At 50.7% G+C, this 21,340-nt stretch overlaps 1 protein-coding gene across 2 annotated transcripts in view; it reads right to left on the bottom strand.

Annotated features, from left to right (window-relative positions):
* The window catches only part of RGS9 (regulator of G protein signaling 9), a 50,939-nt gene extending 38,190 nt beyond the window's left edge, over positions 1–12,749 (bottom strand). For both annotated transcript variants that reach the window (XM_070393732.1, XM_070393731.1), the window contains exons 1-2: positions 12,575–12,749; positions 3,946–4,042 (exon numbers count right to left, since the gene is read on the bottom strand). In XM_070393732.1, the coding sequence (XP_070249833.1) occupies positions 3,946–4,042; positions 12,575–12,631 (154 nt within the window). In that variant the 5' untranslated portion in view covers positions 12,632–12,749. The remainder of the gene's footprint in view (positions 1–3,945; positions 4,043–12,574) is intronic.
* Positions 12,750–21,340: the final 8,591 nt, after the last annotated feature.

Raw genomic sequence — 21,340 nt, forward strand, 5'->3', positions numbered from 1 at the left:
CTGCTCAAAACTTTCAGGGACTCCCTTCCTCCACCCACCCACCCACCCACCCCCACTGTGTTCAGTCCAGACCCTGCAGCCCGTAATTCAGGGCCATCCATGATCTGACTCTGACCTGGTTTCCCGCTTACCCTCTCCTACACACTCTCCGTCTTTACCTCTCTTGTGGTCCTTCTTTTCTTACCTCACAATGATTTGTGCATAGACTCAAGTAGAACGTAAACAGACCAGGTCTTAGCACTGAAAATAATCAGACCCAAGGCAAGCTGTCCATGGCACTCTAGGTGGAGCCTGGACACATGGGCTAAATCAGAGCCAGGGGTGGGAAGAAAAATGGGGGTGAGCTGAGCTAGGCGGCTGGTTCTCCCACGTCCCCTAGTTCCCGGGAGAAACTCTGAGAGAGTCAGAGACTTCGAACCCTCGTGAGGTACTTTTATCAAAGCAGGAGGATGGGACAGATTTTAGTAACTCTTTGTAGGGTGAGTTATTGCTTTGGACAGTAGAATGTGGGCTCCATTGTTACTCTTGCCCTGAGTCCTGGGAACAGTGCAGAGTGGAGGCTGGTGTGAAAAAAAACTAGGGGAGGCAGAGAGAGACAGGGTGGGGGGAGAACATGCACCCCTCCCACCCAGCCCCCCAGGATTCAGATGTATCTAAGGGCCGAAGCAAGCCAAGCTCCACCAACAAGTCCAGAACTGCTGCAGGCCGCAGGGAAGCTGTGTGCCTCCTACCCAACCTGGACTCTCGCCCCATACACAGCTCATGCTCCTTGTAGGAGGAGGGCAGCACCATCGCAGAAGAAAGACAAGCAGTCCTGGTACCGAACATCCCAATGCAGACGCCATCTTGCAAACGCCATAGACCTCCCTTTCCAGCAACCCAGCCTGCTTTACAAAGGCCACGCTGGTCCCCGGCCTGCATGGCAGCCAGCCCGAAAAATAGGCCACGAAGGAGCATCAGGGTCGGAGACCCCGCTGCCTGTGTCCTTGTGTCTGGACTGTTGCAAAGGAGGCTTCCCTCCTCGGAGATGGCGAAGGGACACTTCCTTTGGCGCCTCCAGGGAGGGCCCTTATGCTCCACTCCCACCCTCTCTGGGCTTAATTACCTGCCCACAGCGTGGCTGAGGCTGGGCCACCTGTAACTCTTCCCCATCCACACTCTGGGGCACAATAGCCAGCCTTTACCTCTGTCAGTGCCCACATGCCACCATTATTGCTTTCACTGGATTCTCCTCCGTTACTCTTAGCTTTATTCGCCCCTGGTTGGCTGGGCAAAAGCAAACTTCATTTAAAATCCGAGGGCTGGCTGTTTTTATTTTATATTTTTAGTGATTTCAGAGAGGAAAGGAGAGGGAGAGAGATAGAAACATCAATGATGAGAGAGAATCATTGAGCAGGTGCCTCCTGCACACCCCCTACTGGAGATCGAGCCTGCAACCCAGGCATGTGCCCTTGACTAGAATCGAACCCGGGACCCTTCAGTCCGCAGGCTAATGCTTTATCCACTGAGCCAAACTGGCTAGGGCGGTGATGGCGAACCTTTTGAGCTCGGCGTGTCAGCATTTTGAAAAACCCTAACTTAACTCTGGTGCCGTGTCACATATAGAAATTTTTTGGTATTTGCAACCATAGTAAAACAAAGACTTATATTTTTGATATTTATTTTATATATTTAAATGCCATTTAACAAAGAAAAATCAACCCAAAAAATGAGTTCGCGTGTCACCTCTGACACGTGTGTCATAGGTTCGCCATCACTGGGCTAGGGCAAGGGGAGGACTGGCTGTTTTAGACTTTCCACCCCAAGTCTCATTGAATGCTACACAGTTTATGCAGAGCGAGGGAGAAAGACCCAAATAGACAGCAGACAGATTAGTGCTCTCCACCAAGGAGCCAAGGGTTTTCTCATCCACTTGACTGCTTCCTGAAATAAATCAAATGAGATTACAGGCCACTGGCATCTGTACCACGTGGTCTGTGCGGGCTTCTACATCAGCCATCTTCGTCCCCAGAAGTCCTGGGTCACCTGCCATCCGAGGAGATGGATGCCAATTACTCAATTAGCTGTTATTAGTGCTGATCTGCAGCTGCAAGACAAGGCCTTCCCTGTGTCCTGTTCCAACAGCCGCTGGGGTTCACCAGCAGGAGGAGCAAGGGGAAGCATGGCAGGGGGCACCTCAGCCGGGAACCAGGTGCACCCCGTGTGCGAGGGAGGGGAGCAGTGAATGCACACCGATAGGAATAAGAGTGTGGACACTGGGGTCACAACACTGGGCTCAAGTCCAAGCTCGGCCAAAATAGGAGTCGAGTGACATGGGGACAAGTTGCTGGACCTCTTTGCGTCTCCAGGGCCCCTTCTGCAACATGGGGATGATTGTATCTTTCCCTAACTTTACGGTGTCTATCAACTGACACAGTGTGGGAAATTGTGAGCTATTGCCACTCCTCCAGCATCCGCTGTGTGCTGGCCACAGGCACGGTACTATCTCCTTTAGTAATTCCTGCACTCATTCTCTTAGACAGGAATTGCCACGCCTGCTTCTAAAATGAGAACATTGAGGTTCGGACTACCTCGCTAGAAAAGGCACCCAGAGGATTCAATCCCGGGGAGCCTACTCAATGTCAAGTGCTAGACCAGGGCTGGTTCACTCATTCAACGGACTTGTAGTAGATCTCTACCCTGCCCCACAGCTCTGCTAAGCACTGGGGTTACCCGGATGAGCAAGAGGAGATTCTGCCCCTTGAGGGCTTCCGAATCCAGTGGAGAATTCAGGCCAAAACCAGTGACAACCAGGGTGGGGAGAACTGCCAGGGCTGCATCTTAACTGCTGGGGGAGGCCAGAGGCACCCTGGAAAGTCTGCCCTTTGATCCCTGCTGTTTGGCTGTCCAGGCTGCTCGGGTTCCTAGCCTTTCCCGAGTCTGGCTCATCCGTTTCCCTTTCTTAGGTGAACTGCCCTGTCACATTCCAATCAATTCCTTGTTTGCTCCAACTAGCCAGGGTGAGTCTTCTGTTGCTTGCACTCAGGGAACCCTGAGTGGCACATGGCTGGTGGGGGGAACCCGTCTTCCAGGCTGTCAGACAGGGAATCAGGAGGCTGGGAGCCAGCTTGCCTCTGCAAAGGCGAGGGCACTTGATGAGAAATTAATAGTCAGGTCGTGGGTGGGGGTGGGGGGGGCGAGTGAGGGCTCATGGGGAGCCCAGCACAGGGCGAGGCCCCAGTTGGTGCTGCGAGAAGCTGTCTGCTTCTGCAGCCAATATGCCTCCGTAGGAAACATGCCCTCCACTGCAACCCCAAGCATAAAACATATGCCACACATGTATCAAAATGCATTCTTACTTTGGGGTTCAGCTCTTTCTGTCCATATCCTCAAAGGATGCTCTGCACCCCCTTATCCCACACCCAGAAAAAGGACACAAGGGCGCCATCCCCGCAGGGTAGTTAAGAAGGGTCTGAATACAAATTAGAAGGTAGGGGAGGGTAGAACAAAGGCCAGTTTTTTTTTAATGCCAAATAGTTATTTTCTGCCACCTGATTTCATTAGAACAAACAAGGCAAACAAACAAAAAGTCACAGTAAACATTGTTTTTAAATGACCTCCTGAGTGGATGGCTTCACAAAGTGACCTTTTGAGTCCTTTTCTCCTTCCCTTCCGACCCCCTCTGCAGAAGGGGCCTGGGGCCCAGCAGTCAGCGAACGTATTCTGGAAAGGACTAGAGGGTAAATATTTTCGGTTTTGTGGGCCGTGATACCGTCTCTCTGCACAGCTATTTACATGGTCGTATAAAAGCAGCCAAAGACAATAGATAAGTGGGGATGTGGCCGTGTTCCAATAAAACTTTATTTACAAATATAGGCCGCGGGCCAAATGTGACCACGGGCTGTAGTTCGCCAGCCCCCCTGTGTGGTCTGTTCCAGGACAAGACTACATCACAGGACGGGTTACCTGTCATGGCGTGAGGGATGCTGGTGACCAGGATCTTCTGGTTCTGCATTCGGACCCCCGTCTCCGGGCTCTGCATGTCCTTCACTAGCGCTTCAATCTGCAAGGCAGAAGCAAACAGTGTGGCTAAGGGGAACCGTGTCAGAGGCTGAGGCGGGCTTTTTGCACGGCACGAAGGGATCAGGGGACACAAAGATGGACACACGGAGCGAACCATGTGGGTGGCCCTGAGTAAGGCCACCAGAACTGGAGGAGCAGCGTGCTCCAGGCACCGTGCCCTCGCTGTGGAAGTGCTCGGGAGACTCATTCTGACTTGGAGATGCTGCAGAGACTTTCAGGAGAAGATGAGACTTGACAACAAAGGCTTTTCCTGGACAGAAAGGGGGAAGATGAGCAAATGCATAGGAGGGTGTGAGAGGGACAGAAAGCAGTGGGAGGCGGGGCTGGAGGGACAGGTGGAGGCCCGATCCCGGGACCTCGAATGCCACGCCCAGCGTGCGGATTTTGTTCCAGCGGCCGTTTCTGAGGAGTGGCATGACCTGGCCTGCGTTTTGGAAATGTGGTCTAGGGCAGAGGGAGGACACTGAAGCCTGGAGAAGGTTGCCCCCGTAGAGAAAAGCGGGCGATGTCGTCAAAGCTGTCGCTGTAGTCCGGGCAGGAAGTGATGGGGCTTCCCCGTGACACGTCAACCCCTCGGTCTATTCTCAACTGAGCAGTCAGAGTGAGTCCTTTCATCATTTTAGAACATGTCACCCCTGTGCTCCAAACCCTGCAAGGGCCATTTCACCCAGAGCCAATGGCCAAGGTTCCCTCTCCGAAGTCGGGGCAGCTGTGCACAGCTGTACCGGTCCTTGTGGAGGGTCGCGCCTGAAAACCAACCTGTCCACTCCCCACACTAAGATAGCTCAGTGGTCTACCTCTTCCCAACCTGGTGACATCACCCTTATTCTCCTGCTTTTCATAAAATACACTCTCTAGGCATCTGAACACAGCCCTGCATTACAAAGTATGGTTTCGTAATCTCTTAGAATCTAATTAATTGTGTGAAAATGCTTTATAAGGCATGATATGTTATGCTGCATAAAGATAAATAAGGACCAAGTCATATAAACATAAAGATAGATGCTTTATAAGGAGACATAGGTTAGTGGTTATTGACGGAATCATCATTTGTAGCATTTGTACAATTCATGCATCTTTGAAACTTTGCATGCAGGGCTGTGTTCAGATGCCTGGGAGTAAAAACCTAGCTCTACTCACCAATTAAACATAATTATTGATTAAGCACATGTTTATTGAGCATGTACTGCATGCCTAGCACTGTGGAGGATACAGCAAAGTCAAAGAGATAGTCCCCATCCTCGGAGAGCTGGGAAGACATCTGTAGGAAAATAGAAATTTAAGATAAACACTAGGGACCTGGGTGACGAAAACGCTCCGTTCAAACCCCTGCTCCAAAGTATACGCTGGATAAATTGCTACATCTCACTAGGACGCATTGCTCTGTCAAAGAGAGATTGCAAGTGCTTCGCCATCAGAGGAATGATGTGGAGATTAAATGAGATTGATCACGTAAAGCACTTAGCATCGAGCCACGCACAAAGTCAGCATGCATTACATGGCAAAGGCAGGCTGAATTTTGCATAAAAAAAATAGGGAGGATACTGACTGGAATAAGAACCAGGAAGAAGAGGAGGCTGAGGTGATGAAAAAGCAGTGTGCATGGAGAGAGTAGGGTTTCCCTAGACAGGGAGGGAGGGCTGTGCTCCAAGAGGGGCAGGGGGGGGCGGGGGGGGCGGCGGGGGGGGAATGAGAAGGCCTCCAGCTTCTCCACACAGGAAAGTGAGGACATTGAACTGGGAACCTTTGCAGTCCACTGCTGATGTGAATGCAAAATGAAAACAGTATGGAGGTTCCTCCAGAAATTACATGGAATTGCCATACCACCCAGCAAGCCCGCCTCTGGGTATTCATCAGAAAGAACTGACCTCGGGATCTCGAAGAGCTATGAGCACTCCCGTGTTCACTGCAGCATAACTCACTGTGGCCAAGATGCGAAACAACCTGTGCCCACTGATGGACGGGCAGATACAGAAAACGTGGCACATGCATACGATGGAATATTTCTCAGTACTTTTAAAAAAACAGAAGTTCTGCCACGTGCGACAACCTGGATGAACCTGGAGGACATTTTGCTGAGTGACATAAGCCAGTCACAGAAAGCCTACGTGCTTCCTCTTATGTGAAGTGTCTAACACGCAAAATAAATCAAAGCGAGGAGGGAGGGGAATAGGGAGTGGCTAGGAAAAGGGCATAAAGTTTCAGTTAAGCAACATGGATAGATTGTAGGGATCTCCTCTACAGTATCGTAAAGGTAACAATACTGTTCGTACTCTGAAGGTTCTCGTATGAAGTGTTCCACCACAATAAAATAAATGTTAAAAAAAACAGCATGAGCGCCCTGCCTGGATTCTCAGTGGTTAGCGCATCGGCCACTTGAGAATTCAATTCCCTGTCAAGGTACCTCGTACCTCCATTGCAGGTTGAGTCCCTGGCCCTAGTCGAGGTGAAATGCTGGGGTTACTCTCTCTCTCTCTCTCTCTCTCTCTCTCTCTCTCCCCCCTGCCCCTTCCTTCTATTCTCTCTAAAAATCAATGGGAAAAATATCCTCAGGTGAGGATTAAAAAAAGATATAGCATTAGAGCAGTGGTTCTCAACCTTCTGGCCCTTTAAATACAGTTCCTCATGTTGTGACCCAACCATAAAATTCATTGCTACTTCATAACTGTAATGTTGCTACTGTTATGAATTGTCATGTAAATATCTGATATGCAGGATGGTCTTACGCGACCCCTGTGAAAGGGTCGTTCGACTGCCAAAGGGGGCACGACCCACAGGTTGAGAACCGCTGCATTAGAGAGAGGTTGACCCGGCTGCACTGGAGGGGGGAATCATGCCAAGGAACCCTGATTTGGACAGATTAGACCTGTCCCCTGCCTCGGCCAGCCACTCCTGCCGCTGGAAGGTTCCCACCTCCCCAAGGAGGGAAGGGCGTGGGACGATGTCTTGAGTCACTGCTGAGGGCTGAGCATCCACTTTCAATCTGTTGCTAAACCAGCATCTCGAGAAACAACCAGGATCAAGTGCATGGTCAAGGTCGCTCTGGGCACAGTGCCAGAGGCTCAGCCAGCGAGCAAGACTGACCGGGGCCCAGGGGGTGCCTGGGGCTCCTCGTGCAAGACTGACTGCAAGCTGGCTTCCTCTGGAGGACACTTCCCTGCCTCACAGGCTTGTTCTGGGATGGAAGCTTCATTTCCGCTCCATCAGAGTCTCAGTCCTTGGTCTGCAATGTGCAGGCCTGGCAGTATCTCAGGCCACTGGGTCAGCAGAGCGGCCACAGCAGGGAGGGGAGCTAAGAGGCACCCCAGGAAGGTGTGAAGGGCTGGGAGGTGGCCACACTCCCCCTGGACATGGCCAGGGGACCCAGGAGCCACAGGTTGCAGGAGTCAACTCCTTCCGAGTTCTCAACTAACCATGAGCTGTGGTGTCAAATGCTACTTCGAGAAGTGCCTGACTTTGGGGCATGAGGGCCTGCCAGGTGAAATCCCGCATTTATTTTAAAATGGATTTTAGATGAAACAGCAGCATTTCGAGGGAGCAGAGGGCCCCGATATTGGAGAAGAAGTAGAAACCCGCCCTGCAAGTTGGAAACCTGAGTTTCCCTGAGAGAGAAAGTCAGGGAATCTGATCCCTTCTCTTCACATTAAAAAAAATAATAATAAATTAAAACCTAGTTATAAAGAGCTTGAAAATAACCTTCAGAGGAGGAATAACGAGATCTATTTTTACAGCACAATGTGGGGAGTCAGGTTTCTTTCTGGCAGGTGCATCACCCTTCCCAGAAGGGAGGGGGCACACACGGACCCCGAGAACGTTCTGAGGGTCTCCCCAGCCACCCAGCGAGGAAAGGCTAGGACTCTGGCTGGTGGCACCGCCTCTGAGAAACCCTGTTGGGGTGAACTGCGCCCCCTCCAAACTCATATGTTGAGTCCTCACCCCCAGGACCTCGGAATGTGACTCCATTTGGACAAAGAGTCTTTAAGAAGGTGATGGAACCCGGCCGGCGTGGCTCCGTGGTTGGGTGTTGACCTATGAACAAGGAGGTCACGGTTCGGTTCCTGGTCAGGGCACATGCCCGGGTTGCGGGCTCGATCCCCAGTGTGGGGTGTGCAGGAGGCAGCCAGTCAACTATTCTCTCTCATCACTGATGTTTCTCTCCCTCTCCCTCTTCCTTTCTCTCTGAAATCAATAAAAATACTTTTTTTAAATAAAAGCGGTAATGGAGCTAAAATGAGGCTCCCGCTCCGTTACAACTGGTGTCCTTTCCAGAAGAGGAAGTTAGGACACAGACGCCCGCAGAGGGAAGACCACCCGAAGACACGGGAGAAAGCAGCCGTCCAGCGGCCAAGGACAGAGGCCGCACACGAACCCAACCCCGCCAACACCACGATCTCTAACCCTGTGAGCAGACAGGTGCCCCTTGTTCCGGCCTCCCAGCCTGTGGCACTTGGGCACGGCAGCCCACTCAGGCGAAGGTTTGCTTTGGTCTCTGTGTTGCCAACTTCTGTCCGGCGGGCGGTCCTCTAGGAATGAGGGAGAGGATGGCCATCCCCACCCCCAATGTCAGTGCCCACCCCGAACCAGACTCAGCTCCCGGCGCCTCCCGGAGCCACGTCGCCTTCCCAGGCAACGCGGAAATGTCACAGAACCAGGCTGAGCTGGGCCCCGCCTGACCCCGTGTTGGGCGCCGGGGTGGAGGGGTGTCGGGCCCACGTTGCTTCTCTCAGATGCCAACGTGCTGTGGTGTGACTGCCGGTGTGACAGGGAACCCCCACATCACGAAGGAGCAGAAATGACGGCTTTGACGGCCGCCGCATCCCACCCTCCACGCCCACGCCCGTGCCTCGCATTAAGGACCTGTCACTCATGCGCAAGATCTGTGGGGCTGGAATTTTCCTTTCAGCCTAGGAAGGCTCCCAGGGGGATGATAATCATCAGTACTTCTCTGTACACAGATGGGGACAGCGACCCAGAACCAGGAGGTGATTTTGCAACAAAGCGGAAGGGGCTCCTGCTAATGCGTCTGACCACACGGAGGCCCGCTGACCTCCCGGCCATCTGACCGCGACGTCTGGAAGACCCTCGAAAGCGCCATCCCCTCATCGGGGCTCACAGTCTTTCCCCAAAACCTGCTCTTTACACCCTGGTCAAAAGCCCAAGGAGCGTCCTAGGTGACCCCGGCCAGCAGTGGCCAACATCTGTTGACTCTGCTTTTGTGTCTGACGTGTCTCCTCTCTGGCCCCCATCCTGGCTCTCAGGCTCTGCCCACCTGGCATCTGCACTTTGAAATGCATCCTCCAGCCGAGGTGCCACCGACACCTGGGAAGATCACTCCGGGCTGTGGGGCTGGCTGCCTGTGCAGGAATCCTGCCTTTGCCCACAAGATACCCGGAGCATCCCCCTCCCCAGCGGTGACACCCCCAAATGTCTCCAGAGTTCTCAAATGTCCCAGGGGCTTTCACCTTAGCTGTGCGTTCAAATCACTTGAGAAGCTCTATTTAAAAGACCTATGTTGCCGAAACCGGTTTGGCTCAGCGGATAGAGCATCGGCCTGCGGACTGAAAGGTCCCAGGTTCGATTCCGGTCAAGGGCATGTACCTGGGTTGGGGGCACATCCCCAGTGGGAGATGTGCAGGAGGCGGCTAATTGATGTTTCTTTCTCATCGATGTTTCTAACTCTCTATCTCTCTCCCTTCTTCTCTGTAAAAAAATCAATAAAATATATTTAATAAATAAATAAATAAATAAAAGACCTATGTTGCCCGGCTGGTGTGGCTCAGTTGGTTAGAGAATCGTGCCAACATGCCAAAATGGCGGGTTTGATCCCCGGTCAGGGCATATACAAGAATCAACCAATGATTGCATAAACAAGTGGAACAAGTTGATGTTTCTCCCTCTCAAAAAAAAAAAAAAATCAATTAGCCCAGTTGGGGTGGCTCAGTGGTTGAGGGTTGACCTATGAACCAGGAGGTGATGGTTTGATTCCCAGGTTTCAGGCTTGATCCCTAGTAGGGGGCATGCAGAAGGCAGCCAATCAATGATTCTCTCTCATCATTGATGTTTCTATCTCTCTCCCTCTTTCTCCTTTCCTCTCTGAAATCAATAAAAATGTTTTTTAAAAAACAATTTAAAAAGCCAATGCTTGGGCTCTACCCCACTTAATTACTTAATTACCTCTTAAGTGAACAGAAACTCTAAGGATGGTAACTTGAGAGCAATATTTCTCCAAGTGCAGCCAGGGTAGAGAAGAGCTCATACCCTCTCATCAGAATCATCTTTCTAACCTGTAAACCAACTCATTTTATTCATCTCTGATTTTAACACATCAAACAGCTTCTCCCTGAACACAGAGAGCATCAGACTCCTCAGCACAACATTCGAAGCCCCCAGTTCTGGGCCCTTCTCTCCAGCCTTCCTGTTCGTCAGCCTTCTGCTCACGCCGGACCATCCCAACCCCTGGTGAGTCTGCAAACCATCATGCTATTTCACATGTCCGTGTTTTATAATGCCACTGTGTTCAGGAATAAATGAGATGGTGTATGTAAGGCCCCTGTTTGGGAATACAACATACTTCATGCATATTCCTTGACTGTTTCTTTGGCTGTTTCTTCGAGAAGTGGATGACAGTTGCACACAGGGCCTCATGCCTTTAGCCTGGGTCCATCAGAGGCTGGACATCTAGTTCAGCAGGTACATAGCTAGGGATCCCCTGGCCCGGGCTCTTGAGACCTGCTCTGCACACCTTGATTCTATCCTTCCTCCTGCTCTAGGGAGCTGTGTGACCTGGCGAGGACCTCAGTAGCGAGGTGGAGGAAGGGGAGGCTGGGGTGGAGGAAGGGGAGGCTGGGGTGGAGGAGGGTGAGGCTGGGGTGGAGGAAGGAGAGGCTGGGGTGGAGGAAGGAGAGGCTGGGGTGGAGGAGGGTGAGGCTGGGGTGGAGGAAGGGGAGGCTGGGGTGGAGGAAGGTGAGGCTGGTGTGGAGGAGGGGGAGGCTGGGGTGGAGGAGGGTGAGGCTGGGGTGGACGAGGGTGAGGCTGGGGTGGAAGTGGTGGAGAGTGGGGGCGTGGAGGGGGAGGTTGGGGTGGAAGAGATGAGAGTGCGATGGTGGGGAGAGAGGCTGGCAACCAGACTCCAGTCAGAAGGCCAAGGTAGAGAGAGGAGGCTCTGCTAGACAGCAGCCATGATGGCAAGAACATCTGAGGTTCAGAAGACACGGAGAGAATCTCCAGACCATTCCTCCCCGAGCCTCCCAGCCTGCCTGTCTGGGGGCGGAAGAAGGCAGTCTTGGGGAACCCTGGAGGACGACCATGGCTTTCAGATAGGGGGTTTCGGTGGTCTCCTCTGCTTTCAGGAACTGGTGTCTGCAATATCGGCTCTCGGGGTCCTTTCTGACAACCTCCCGCCTGTTTTGTGGATGAGCCTCACACCTCCACTACCTGGATGCAAGCACAAGCTCCTAGAAGTGGGCGGAGGGGTGTGACCAGCGGTCCAGTGCACCCGGCACTGTCCAGGTTTCAGCATTGAACGTCCCAGGCAAATCAGGACAGTGGGGCACTGACTACACCCACATACTCAGCTCCAGGGGCTCAGAGCTCCACTTGTCACCGAGCATTCGGCTAATTCCACTCAACAAGATAAGCCTCAGATGGCGGACACGGTGCCGTGGAAAGCAGCTGTGGACGGAAGGAAGGGTGGACAAGTGACCTAGGGCCTCAGCCCCTGACGAGCTCTTCAGACACTGGTTATCTGAAGAGTTCACAACAAAATGAGCCGCTTTGTTTCCAAACACATCGCCCCGGCAAGACACACTTCACCTCCCCCACGACCACACAACAGCCTGTGCCTGGCCACCTGGTCTGAGAAAGTCTGTGGCCGAAGAGAAAAGGTTCTGACTTCTGCTGCCAGCACAGAGACCTGAGATAAGCAGATACACAGGCTCCAATGGGGGGTCTGGGGGTGCTGGGAGTGGGGTGTCCTTTATCCTACAAATATATCATTGCATGATCAATGCGTACACAGTCACCCCCCCCCCCCACACACACACACACACACACACACTCACTCACTCACACACTTTAAAATACTGCAGTTTAGGATCCGAAAAATAACCCCCAAAAATGTTGATTTAACATCTGGGTGCCTTATAACAAGATCCGGAGACAGCCTTGCAGGTGACAGCCTGGGCTGCACTGCCTCGGGCAGGGCACCCTCCTCTCCTGAGTAACAGGTAGTTCTGAGCCTGCAGCAGACCATGGCCCCTGGCTCCCGGTCTCCACTACAGACAGGTTACATGGAAACCTAATGATGATAGTCTTACACACACACACACACACACACACACACACACACTGCAAAGAAGTCGTTTCATAGCAGCAGCAGCAGCAGCATTAACGGACCACAAGGGATGCCCTCCGCTCCTGCCCACACGCGCTGAGCCGGTCCAGCATCTCCGCGGACACTTCTCAGAGTTGGGTCCCCGCGCACCCCCCAGGCCCAGGTGGCAGACCAGCTTACCTTCTGGAGAAATGCCATCCTCGGCCTGTACTGCTGGCCTTGGTGCCGGATCGTCATCCTGGACCCTGGATGAATTCAGAACCAGAACACCACAGGGAGAGAAGAGGAGAGGCCCGCAAGTGAAAGGGCCAGCGTGCCTCGCACACACCCTGAAGCCCAAGAGGAGGTGGGGGGGGACCCGGAGAGCGCGGGGCGGGGGCGGCTGCTGCCTGCAGCGCCCCTTTACTCGCGCTGAGCTCCCGCCCCTGGGGAGCAGCTGGAATCCGCGCCAGCCAATCAGCGAGCCGCGCCGCGGGCTCATTAGCATGCGCTGCGCTTGCGTTCACCTGCCACCAGGGGGCGGTGTGTGGCTCTGCCGGAACCCAGCAGAGCCTCAGGTGAGACCTAAGTGGGAGGGTCTGTCAGGAGATGGGGCCTTTCAACTCTGCGACAGGTCCTCCCACTCGGAACGGAGTTATGTGCAGAAGTGAGACACGGCAACCTTACTAATAAGCGCGGTGGAAAACACAGTTCCTCTCCCAGCTCTGCCGTAGCCAGCTGGGCAACCTTGGGCAAGTTCCTTAAAGTCTCTAGGTCTCAATTTCCTTATCTGAAAAGTAAAAAAGTGAGATCCTATCCAGCAGAATGATTGGGTATATCATCGAATGCGGAAGTGTGTAATACAGTGCTTGGCCCTCAACGAATGTTTAAAAGTGTTGGGGGGGCGGGGGGGGGGGGCAAAATGACCAGTGGAATTGGCGAGATGTTGGTTAATAAAAGAAAGGAAGTGAAGAAGAAAGAGAAGTCCATTGTAGTCCCTGCTACTGGGCCAGCTGCCTGGTCTAAGCAAGTTCTATTTCACTGGTCTGGTCCTTGGTGTTTCCATAGCTAGAAAATGAATGGGTGACCCTCCTACGCCATCATCAGAACCCTTCGTGGCTTGTCATACAAAGCGCCTTTTCTGTGTGTACAAGTTGAATGGCTACTGATTGTAGTGGATAAAATGTTTAAGTTGGAAAAGAACAAAGAAGGATTTGCCTCAGGAAGGCACGGTCAACCATGTCCCTGTACAGTGGTTCTTATCTATATCTTTGGACATGCATCCCTGTAAGACTCTGCTATGGACACTCTCTCAGGCAACAGGGCTGTGTGTGCCTCTTTACAAATCCTCACACTTATTTTGAGTCTTTGTTTCTTGTAACCAAAAGGGTCAAACATGTAGTGTGATGTTAAAAGTTAATGACTGTGTCCTGGGGGAAAAAATAATTTACTTCACCTATTCATTTAAACAACGAATGTATTATATGTCAGGCATTGTGCTAGAGTCAGGAATTCAAAGCAGTATATGACCCAATTCCTGTCTGCAGGAGCTCACAGGTGAATGGGGCGAATTATAAACAGAATCTATTTATAATGGCGATGCAGTCAACACAATGCTGGACTTTGTTGCAGGGCACCTTTCCCAGCCAGAGTGGAAGAGAAGATCAGGAAGACTTCCTGGAGGAGGAATCTTAAAGGAAGATGGAGAGTTAACCAGGTGAGAAGGGATAAATGCAGGTACATCACAGAGAACAGCACAGAATGGGCATGGAGGCAAGATCAGCATGATCAGAAATTCCTTGTACACAACATCCTGTGAGGTTGGGAAGATGGAGATAGGGATCAGACAGTGGTTGGCTTTGATAGGGGTGGGGAGGTGGCGAGTTTGGGTCAGGGATTACATGGACAGGGGCCTAGGGAACTGTCTGAAGTGACAAAGGTTGTATATCTTGATAGGAGTGGTGGTTACAGAGGTAAGTGTGTCAGAATTCATCCAACCGTCTTCTTAAAACTGGGAGCATAACATTGCATGTAAACTACCCCTCAGGGAAAGGATCGACCCCAAAAGCAAATATTATCTTGCAACATGACAGAGGGACATAGTGCTAAAATGAAATCATCCTGTGACTCTGTCAGGTAAATGGACTCCCCATCATCATCACCATCGTCACTCTAGTCATCCGCGTCATCAGCAGAAGGGTGTGACTCAGGGCCTGGATTGGGGTCATGCTGCCCTGGACACACTGTACAATGTGACCAACATGGACCTTGTCCCCTGTGGTTTAAACGTCATCCAGGCACAACTGTGTGGCCATCCACCCAGGTCTAAAGTCACCCCCGGTCAGCTCAACAATTTACTTCAGTTCCCTGTGCTGAGTGCTAAGGGGATAAGGCCTGAAAAGACTCCGGAGGATAAATACCCCAACTTTCCCTCTCCACCTGCTGCCTCCCATTGTCCAGTCCAGATCAGAAGCCAGAGGCAATGCAGCCTGGGTGATGCAGTCTGTTAGGGTCAGCCTCCTGGGACACAGAGCGGGGCAGAGGAGGGCGAAGGATCCGGGTGGAGGGGACTCAGCACGGAATGCGGCAAATCCTGCCCAAGCAGCACAGTGGCTTAAATGCCTCTGACGGTGCGGACTCCCAGAGGAGAGTCCTCAGGGTTGACCCTGTGTCCCCAGGCACCTCAGGCAGCTCGGTAACAGCACCTCCTGCCCCTGGACAGACATCTCCCATACTCGGACAGAAATCATGTTGAATTCGTCTGTCTCCCGGAGCCACTGCCCCTACTCCACCCCCACTCCCGTTTGCGTTTCACATAATTCTATCTCGTTTGAATTTGTTACACTTGTGTATTACATTTGCTGTTCTAAAAAAAAATCATACAGAGGGGAAATAACCCCTTAGATCATGCACGTTTCTTCCTAACTCCTGCTAGAGAGGCAAGAGCTCAGGAAAACATATTCCGGCAGGAAAACCAGAGGCCCTGTTGGCTACCCAGCCAGCATGCAGGGCCCACTGGACAGAATCCCTCTGCGGCCCGCTGGTCAGCGCCAGGTCAGCAGCAACGAAAGGAGGGTGGAGCACAGCCACCCTGACCCTATACTTTCACCTTCTGCACAAAGAAGCTATTTTAGGCCTCCGGAAGCTGGCCACGCTTGGTGTGATCAGGGGGAGGGAGAGAGAAAAAGAGAGAGAGGAGATAGGAGAGAGGAGAGAGGAGAAGGAGAGAGGAGAGAGAGAGAGAGAAGAGAGAAAGAGAGGAGAAAGGAGAGAGGAGAGAGAGAGAGAAGAGAGAGAGGAGAGTTGGAACTTTTCTGGAAGTTTTCCTGCCTCTTTCTCATCCAGGAATTGTTCAAAAACTATTTTAGCCCATGGTGGCCACCAACTGCATCACCAAGTACAGTCCTATAAAAATCTCGTCCCTATCTCTTTTACCCTCAATGGAAGTCTTTGCACCCATCTGAGATGATCTTTTTCACAAGCATTGCCAGGGATAAACACAGGTAAACAGAGCAAAGTCACACCTCGCTCTGCCCCCACCCCCTCCCAGCTGCGTGGGGTTCTCTTCTGTCTCCCTGTGTCTGCTGTTTTCTTGTGAAGGATGTTCTTTAAAACTCACCGAGGACATGTTTTTATTGATTTTTAGAGAGAGAGGAAGGGCCAGAGCCATCGCTGCATTTGACCGGGGATCAAATCCACAATCTAGGTATGTGCCCCGACCGAGACTTGAACCCAAAACCCTTTGGTGTACAGGGCGGTGCTCCAACCAACGGAGCCACCCGGCCAGGGCTTGTTAAGGGTGTTCTTATTTTTCAGTAGAAATTTTCAAACAGTGGAGTTTTTGTCAATGACATTATGGGAAAAGGTTTCTTCACACCTCAAAGGCTGGGAGAAGGGGAAGTGTGAAAGCCTCAAGGCACAAGATGTGTGTTCTCTCCCTGCTCTGCCTGTGAGTGGAGGTGTGACTTTTTAAACAGCTCTGCCGAGGTATAACTGACACCCACTCCGCCGCGCCTACTTAGTATGGACAGTTTGGTACGTGTGCATGTATGTGTACACCCGTGAAACGACACCCATGATCAAGACGGGGAGTGTAGCATGTCCCCCAAGAGCCTCCTGTGCCTTTGTGAGCCCCCTTGCTGGCCCCAGACAGCCACGGACCTGCTTTCTGTCGCTATGAATGGGTTGGACGGGTGACTTTGATCAGGCTGCCTAGTCTCTGATTCTCTAGTTTCCTACTAATAATAAAAAAGTATCAGACTTGATGAATTCAAAAGTCTCCTCCCATTTTACACACCATATGACGTTAGTATTCTAAGCAGAATGAAAAGCTCAGTCCGCCAACGGCTGGCGGAGTGGGGCTCAGTGTTCTTGACAAAGCGTGGCCCCTCTGGACTGGGACCCCCGCACTCCTCCCTCCCCCCCCCCCCCCACACACACACGGGATTTCAGGTGACAGACATTCAAAAAAGCGTGGCTCAGTGGTGAAGCATTGACCCAGGAAACAAGAGGTCAGGGTTTGATTCCCTGTCAGGGCATGTGCCCAGGTTGCGGGCTGATCCCCAGTAGGGGCCATGCAAGAGGCAGCAGATGGATGATGTTCCTCTCTCTATCGGCTCCCTTCCTCTCTCTCTAAAAATCAATAAAAAAATAAAAAAAAAACATTTAAAAAAATAAAAGAGCTGAACACTTCCATTGACATACCCCAACCAGTCCTGCCACAAGTGATCAGAGGGGGTGGGGGTAAAGGGCAAGCAGACCCCACTTTGGGAGAAACCCCCCCAGGAAAATGGACTACTTGGTGCACCCCACCTGTGCACCCAGAGGCTTGCTGAAGTCTCTTCTTTTGTCAAACATGCTCGAAGAATGGTTACACTGAGTGCACTCCAGCTGAGGGCCCTGTACCATCGCTCAGATGCTCCCACTGCCTCCGTGGGGTGGTTCAGGCCCTTCCTCCCCCTTCCAGCGCCATCATCGCTTTTGCGAGGGGCCCAGAGGGCAGCAGAGAGCAAGTGTCTTTCTTAAGGGATTTTCCAAAGTTCTGGCCCTTCTGCCTTTTCCTTTGGTTTTCCCAGGAATGGCCATGTCTGGAAGGGTACCGGAAGATGGCCCATACAGGAGGTGCAAAGAAAATAAGAACATTAACCCCTGCAAGAATTTCTTTACACATCCGTAACTTCCACTCTATTTAGATCAGTGGTTCTCAACCTTCTGGCCCTTTAAATACAATTCCTCATGTTGTGACCCAACCATGAAATTCTTTTCGTTGCTACATCGTAACTGTAATATTGCTACTGTTATGAATCGTAATGTAAATATCTGATATGCAGGATGGTCTTAGGCGACCCCTGTGAAAGGGTCGTTCGACCGCCAAAGGGGTCGCGACCCACAGGTTGGGAACTGCTGATTTAGATGCTGTATTTGAAGATCTGCTCTGCCCACATGCATTTCTCTTTGCTCCACGTGTGGATCTAATATAGCTTTCTCTCTCTTCTCTCTCTCTTTGATAGATAGATAGATAGATAGATAGATAGATAGATAGATAGATAATAGATGTCTGGTTATATCTTCTGAACCTTGGAAAAGCTAGTTCTGCCCCTTGCTTGCTCTCTTTATCTTCGGTAGACATCCCTTCTGAGTTCAAAATTCAAGCCACTTTACAGACACCAAATTTAGTATTTTGTAAAAAGTCCACACCTTGAGGGTAGGAAGGAATAGGGAGTGACTGCTAATGAGTGTGGAATTTCTTCTTGGGGTAAGGAAAATGTTCTGAAATTAGATAGTGGTTGTGGTGCTCAACCTTGTGAATATACTAAAACCACTGAATTGTACACGATAAAAGGGTGAACATTATAATATGTGAATATATCTCTAGTTTTCTGAGTGCAAATTCAGAGGTTTAATCTTCCCAAGATATTGCTATTATAAACCCCTCCCTTTCCCCAAAATCTTCAGTGGCTCCCAGCCTCTCTAAGGCAGCAGGCATTTCTCCTGCCAACACCCTGCGAAGAGATGGCTTCTCGGGGAGAAAAAGGAAGCAGTCATTCAGAACGTCCCCTTCGGTGCCAGTCTGTTGCTGGAACTCACCTGCCCACGGTATGAGAGCAAGTCCAGGACTGGGAAGAAATGGAGTCTATAATCCTCAGGAATCCAGCCATGTTTGGGCAGGAAAATGGTTCCAGCTTCCTGTGGTTCTTTTTCCTGTTGTTTATCCTCTAGGACCTATTACATGTTCATTCACTGTTCCAACTTTCTCTGCTCTGTGTTTGGAAGTACTGAGTTTTGTCCAACCAGCCTTGACTGAGCGCCGTTTCTGGGTGGGAACTGTATTAAGCACCCACGGTATAAGGGTAAATAAGACCTGGGCCTACCTTCAGGGATGTTCGCAACTGGTCTCGGCCTATTAATAACCCGTGTTGTAGCTGGACCAGCCTTTGGTTCTTATTATGATCACAAGATGCCCTTCAGCAATAACCATCAGGAAACTGAAAAGATACAGGTTAATTACTTGCAGGAAATTAGAGTGCACTGAGCTACACAGCAAAGTTTACAACGAGGGGGGCGGGGAGAAGGAGAGAGAAAGAGAGAGAGAAAGGGCCTGGGGTTCTGTTTTTATTGGGGTTGACAGTGGGGGGCCGAGGGTTTCTCCTGGCTCACTCTTTATTGGTGAATTTATTTATTTTTAATTTATTTTTTGTTGTTGACAGTATTATAAATGTCCTCTATTTCCCTCCTACCACCCAGCCCCCACCCCACCCCAGGCCTTCCACCCCACTATTGTCTGTGTCCATGGGCTATGCATAAACTGTGTTCATATAAGTTCTTTGGTTAATCTTTTCCCATTCCCCACCCCGCCCCCCTTCCCCTCTGAGATCTGTCAGTCTGTTCCACACATCCATGCCTCTGGACCTATTTTGTTCATCAGTTTATTTTGTTCATTAGTGACTTTAAAACATAAGAGCCGGAATTTAAAGCACAGGAAGAGAAAAACAAACAAGTAGCCCAATTGGTCAGCTATTGAAATCAGCCAAGATCTTCCAAACAAAGGAGCCTCAGTTTGGAGGCGGCCTGGCTCCTCATCCAGGGTCACGTGGCTGACAAAGTGTTTACTGGGACAGCTGTCTTTGAAGTAGACTCCTTGGCAATCAAAGCTTAAATCAGGCAGTTGCATTATAAAGAGAAGTGGGGTTGGATTGGGGGGCGGAGGGGGGGGGCGGGGGGGGGGGGCGGCGGGGCAGGGCTTACACTACAAGGGCATTCCCAGTAGGGAAGAAAAATATAAAATATAATTCTGGGAGTAATGCAAGGCGATGATACTGGAGTATGTGGAAGGCAAAAAAAAAAAAGTGAATAAAGGAAAGGTGGTAAGAGCCTGCTCAGAGGCATGGAAGCAGGAAATAATGATAATACACACATACCAGGAGGTATTAGGATACCTGCTCCCTTCATTTAGTTCTCGCTATAACCCTATGAGGAAGATGTCTATTATTAATATACCTATTCAACAAATGCATAAATTGAGACTCAGAGCAGATAAGTAGCAAGTGGAAGTTCATGCACTTAGGATGCAGCAGAGTCAGGATTGGGACCAGGCAGACTCAGACATCATATCTTCCTCCAAGCCATACCGGGGTATATATATATATGTATATATACCCACACCTGAGGATATTTTTCCATTGCTTTTATTTATTTATTTTTAATATATTTTTATTCATTTCAGAGAGGAAGGGAGAGGGAGAGAGATAGAAACATCAATGATGAGAATCATTGATCAGCTGCCTCCTGCACACCCTCCTCCTCCCCGCCCCCCGACCCCCAGGGACCCGGGTATCCAGCCTGTAGCCCGGGCATGTGCCCTGATGGGGAATGGAACCCTGAACTCCTGGTTCATAGGTCCATGCTCAACCACTGAGCCACGCCCAGCCAGGCACCCATTGCTTTTAGATAGAGTGGAAGGGAGGTGGGTTGGAGAGAGGGAGAGAAACATTAATGTGAGAGAGACACATCCACTGGTTGCTACCCCTACTGGGCTGGGGATCGAGCCTGCAACTGAGGTATGTGCCCTTGATGGAGAATCAAACCCAAGACCCTTTCGTGCTGGGGCCAACTCTCTAACCACTGAGCAAACTGGCCAAGGCCATGCTGAAATGTTCTGATGGGCCAGGCCTGAGTCAAGTATTCACCTCCAAAGTGAATTGAGAGCTAGCTGGCTTCCTACCAAAAAAAAAAAAAAAAAAAAAAAAAATCAGGGTTAAAATCAGAAAAAAAACCTGGAAGTTGGACAAGCAAACTCAGCAGTTGTCCATTGTAGAAGCACTTCAGAAATGTAGCTTGTCCTTTCTTTTGGATTGTCTGCTTGGGATACGTTTTCCACAGATGGTCTCTCATGGGTCAGAGCCCAAACATAGTCAAGGGTTTTTGAACTAATGTCCAGTCGTTTTTCAACGGGATTTCATATTTACATTGTTTGCCCAGAATGAGCTAATTTTTCACACCCTATGTGTGTTGGAAGCCATTACGTTTTTTAAACCTAGACCATTCTAATTTTACTAGGTTCTGTATTTATATTTGCATAATTTTCTTTCTCTTTTTAGACTAGAAAATTCAAATAAGAGAGTATTTAAAAGTTGGTTAACTTGAACCTGGGGATCAACAGAGAAGCCACTTGGGGCCTTGCGGGTGAGGGGGAGGACAGGTGCGCCATTCATCACTGCAGAGTTGTGTCTCAAGACCCAAGGGCAGCAGGGCGGCCCCAGCCTGGGGTTCAAGTTCAAAAGGTACTTCAAATGTAAAACTTTTTTAAAAACCTGAGAGTCACTTTAGCAGCGTTATTGCACGAAAGTTAGACCTCATGTCAATAAAAAAGAATGCATGTGCGCAAGCCAAAAACTGCTGAGGAGTTTTGGGGTGCCCTATCGCGTTCCTGCACCTCCGTTTTTTAAAACCTCCATACGAGCAATTGCC

The sequence above is a fragment of the Myotis yumanensis genome, unplaced genomic scaffold, assembly GCF_028538775.1.
Source record: "Myotis yumanensis isolate MYYU_CA2020_CCGP unplaced genomic scaffold, mMyoYum1.0.hap1 SCAF_16, whole genome shotgun sequence".
NCBI classification, from domain to species: domain Eukaryota; kingdom Metazoa; phylum Chordata; class Mammalia; order Chiroptera; family Vespertilionidae; genus Myotis; species Myotis yumanensis.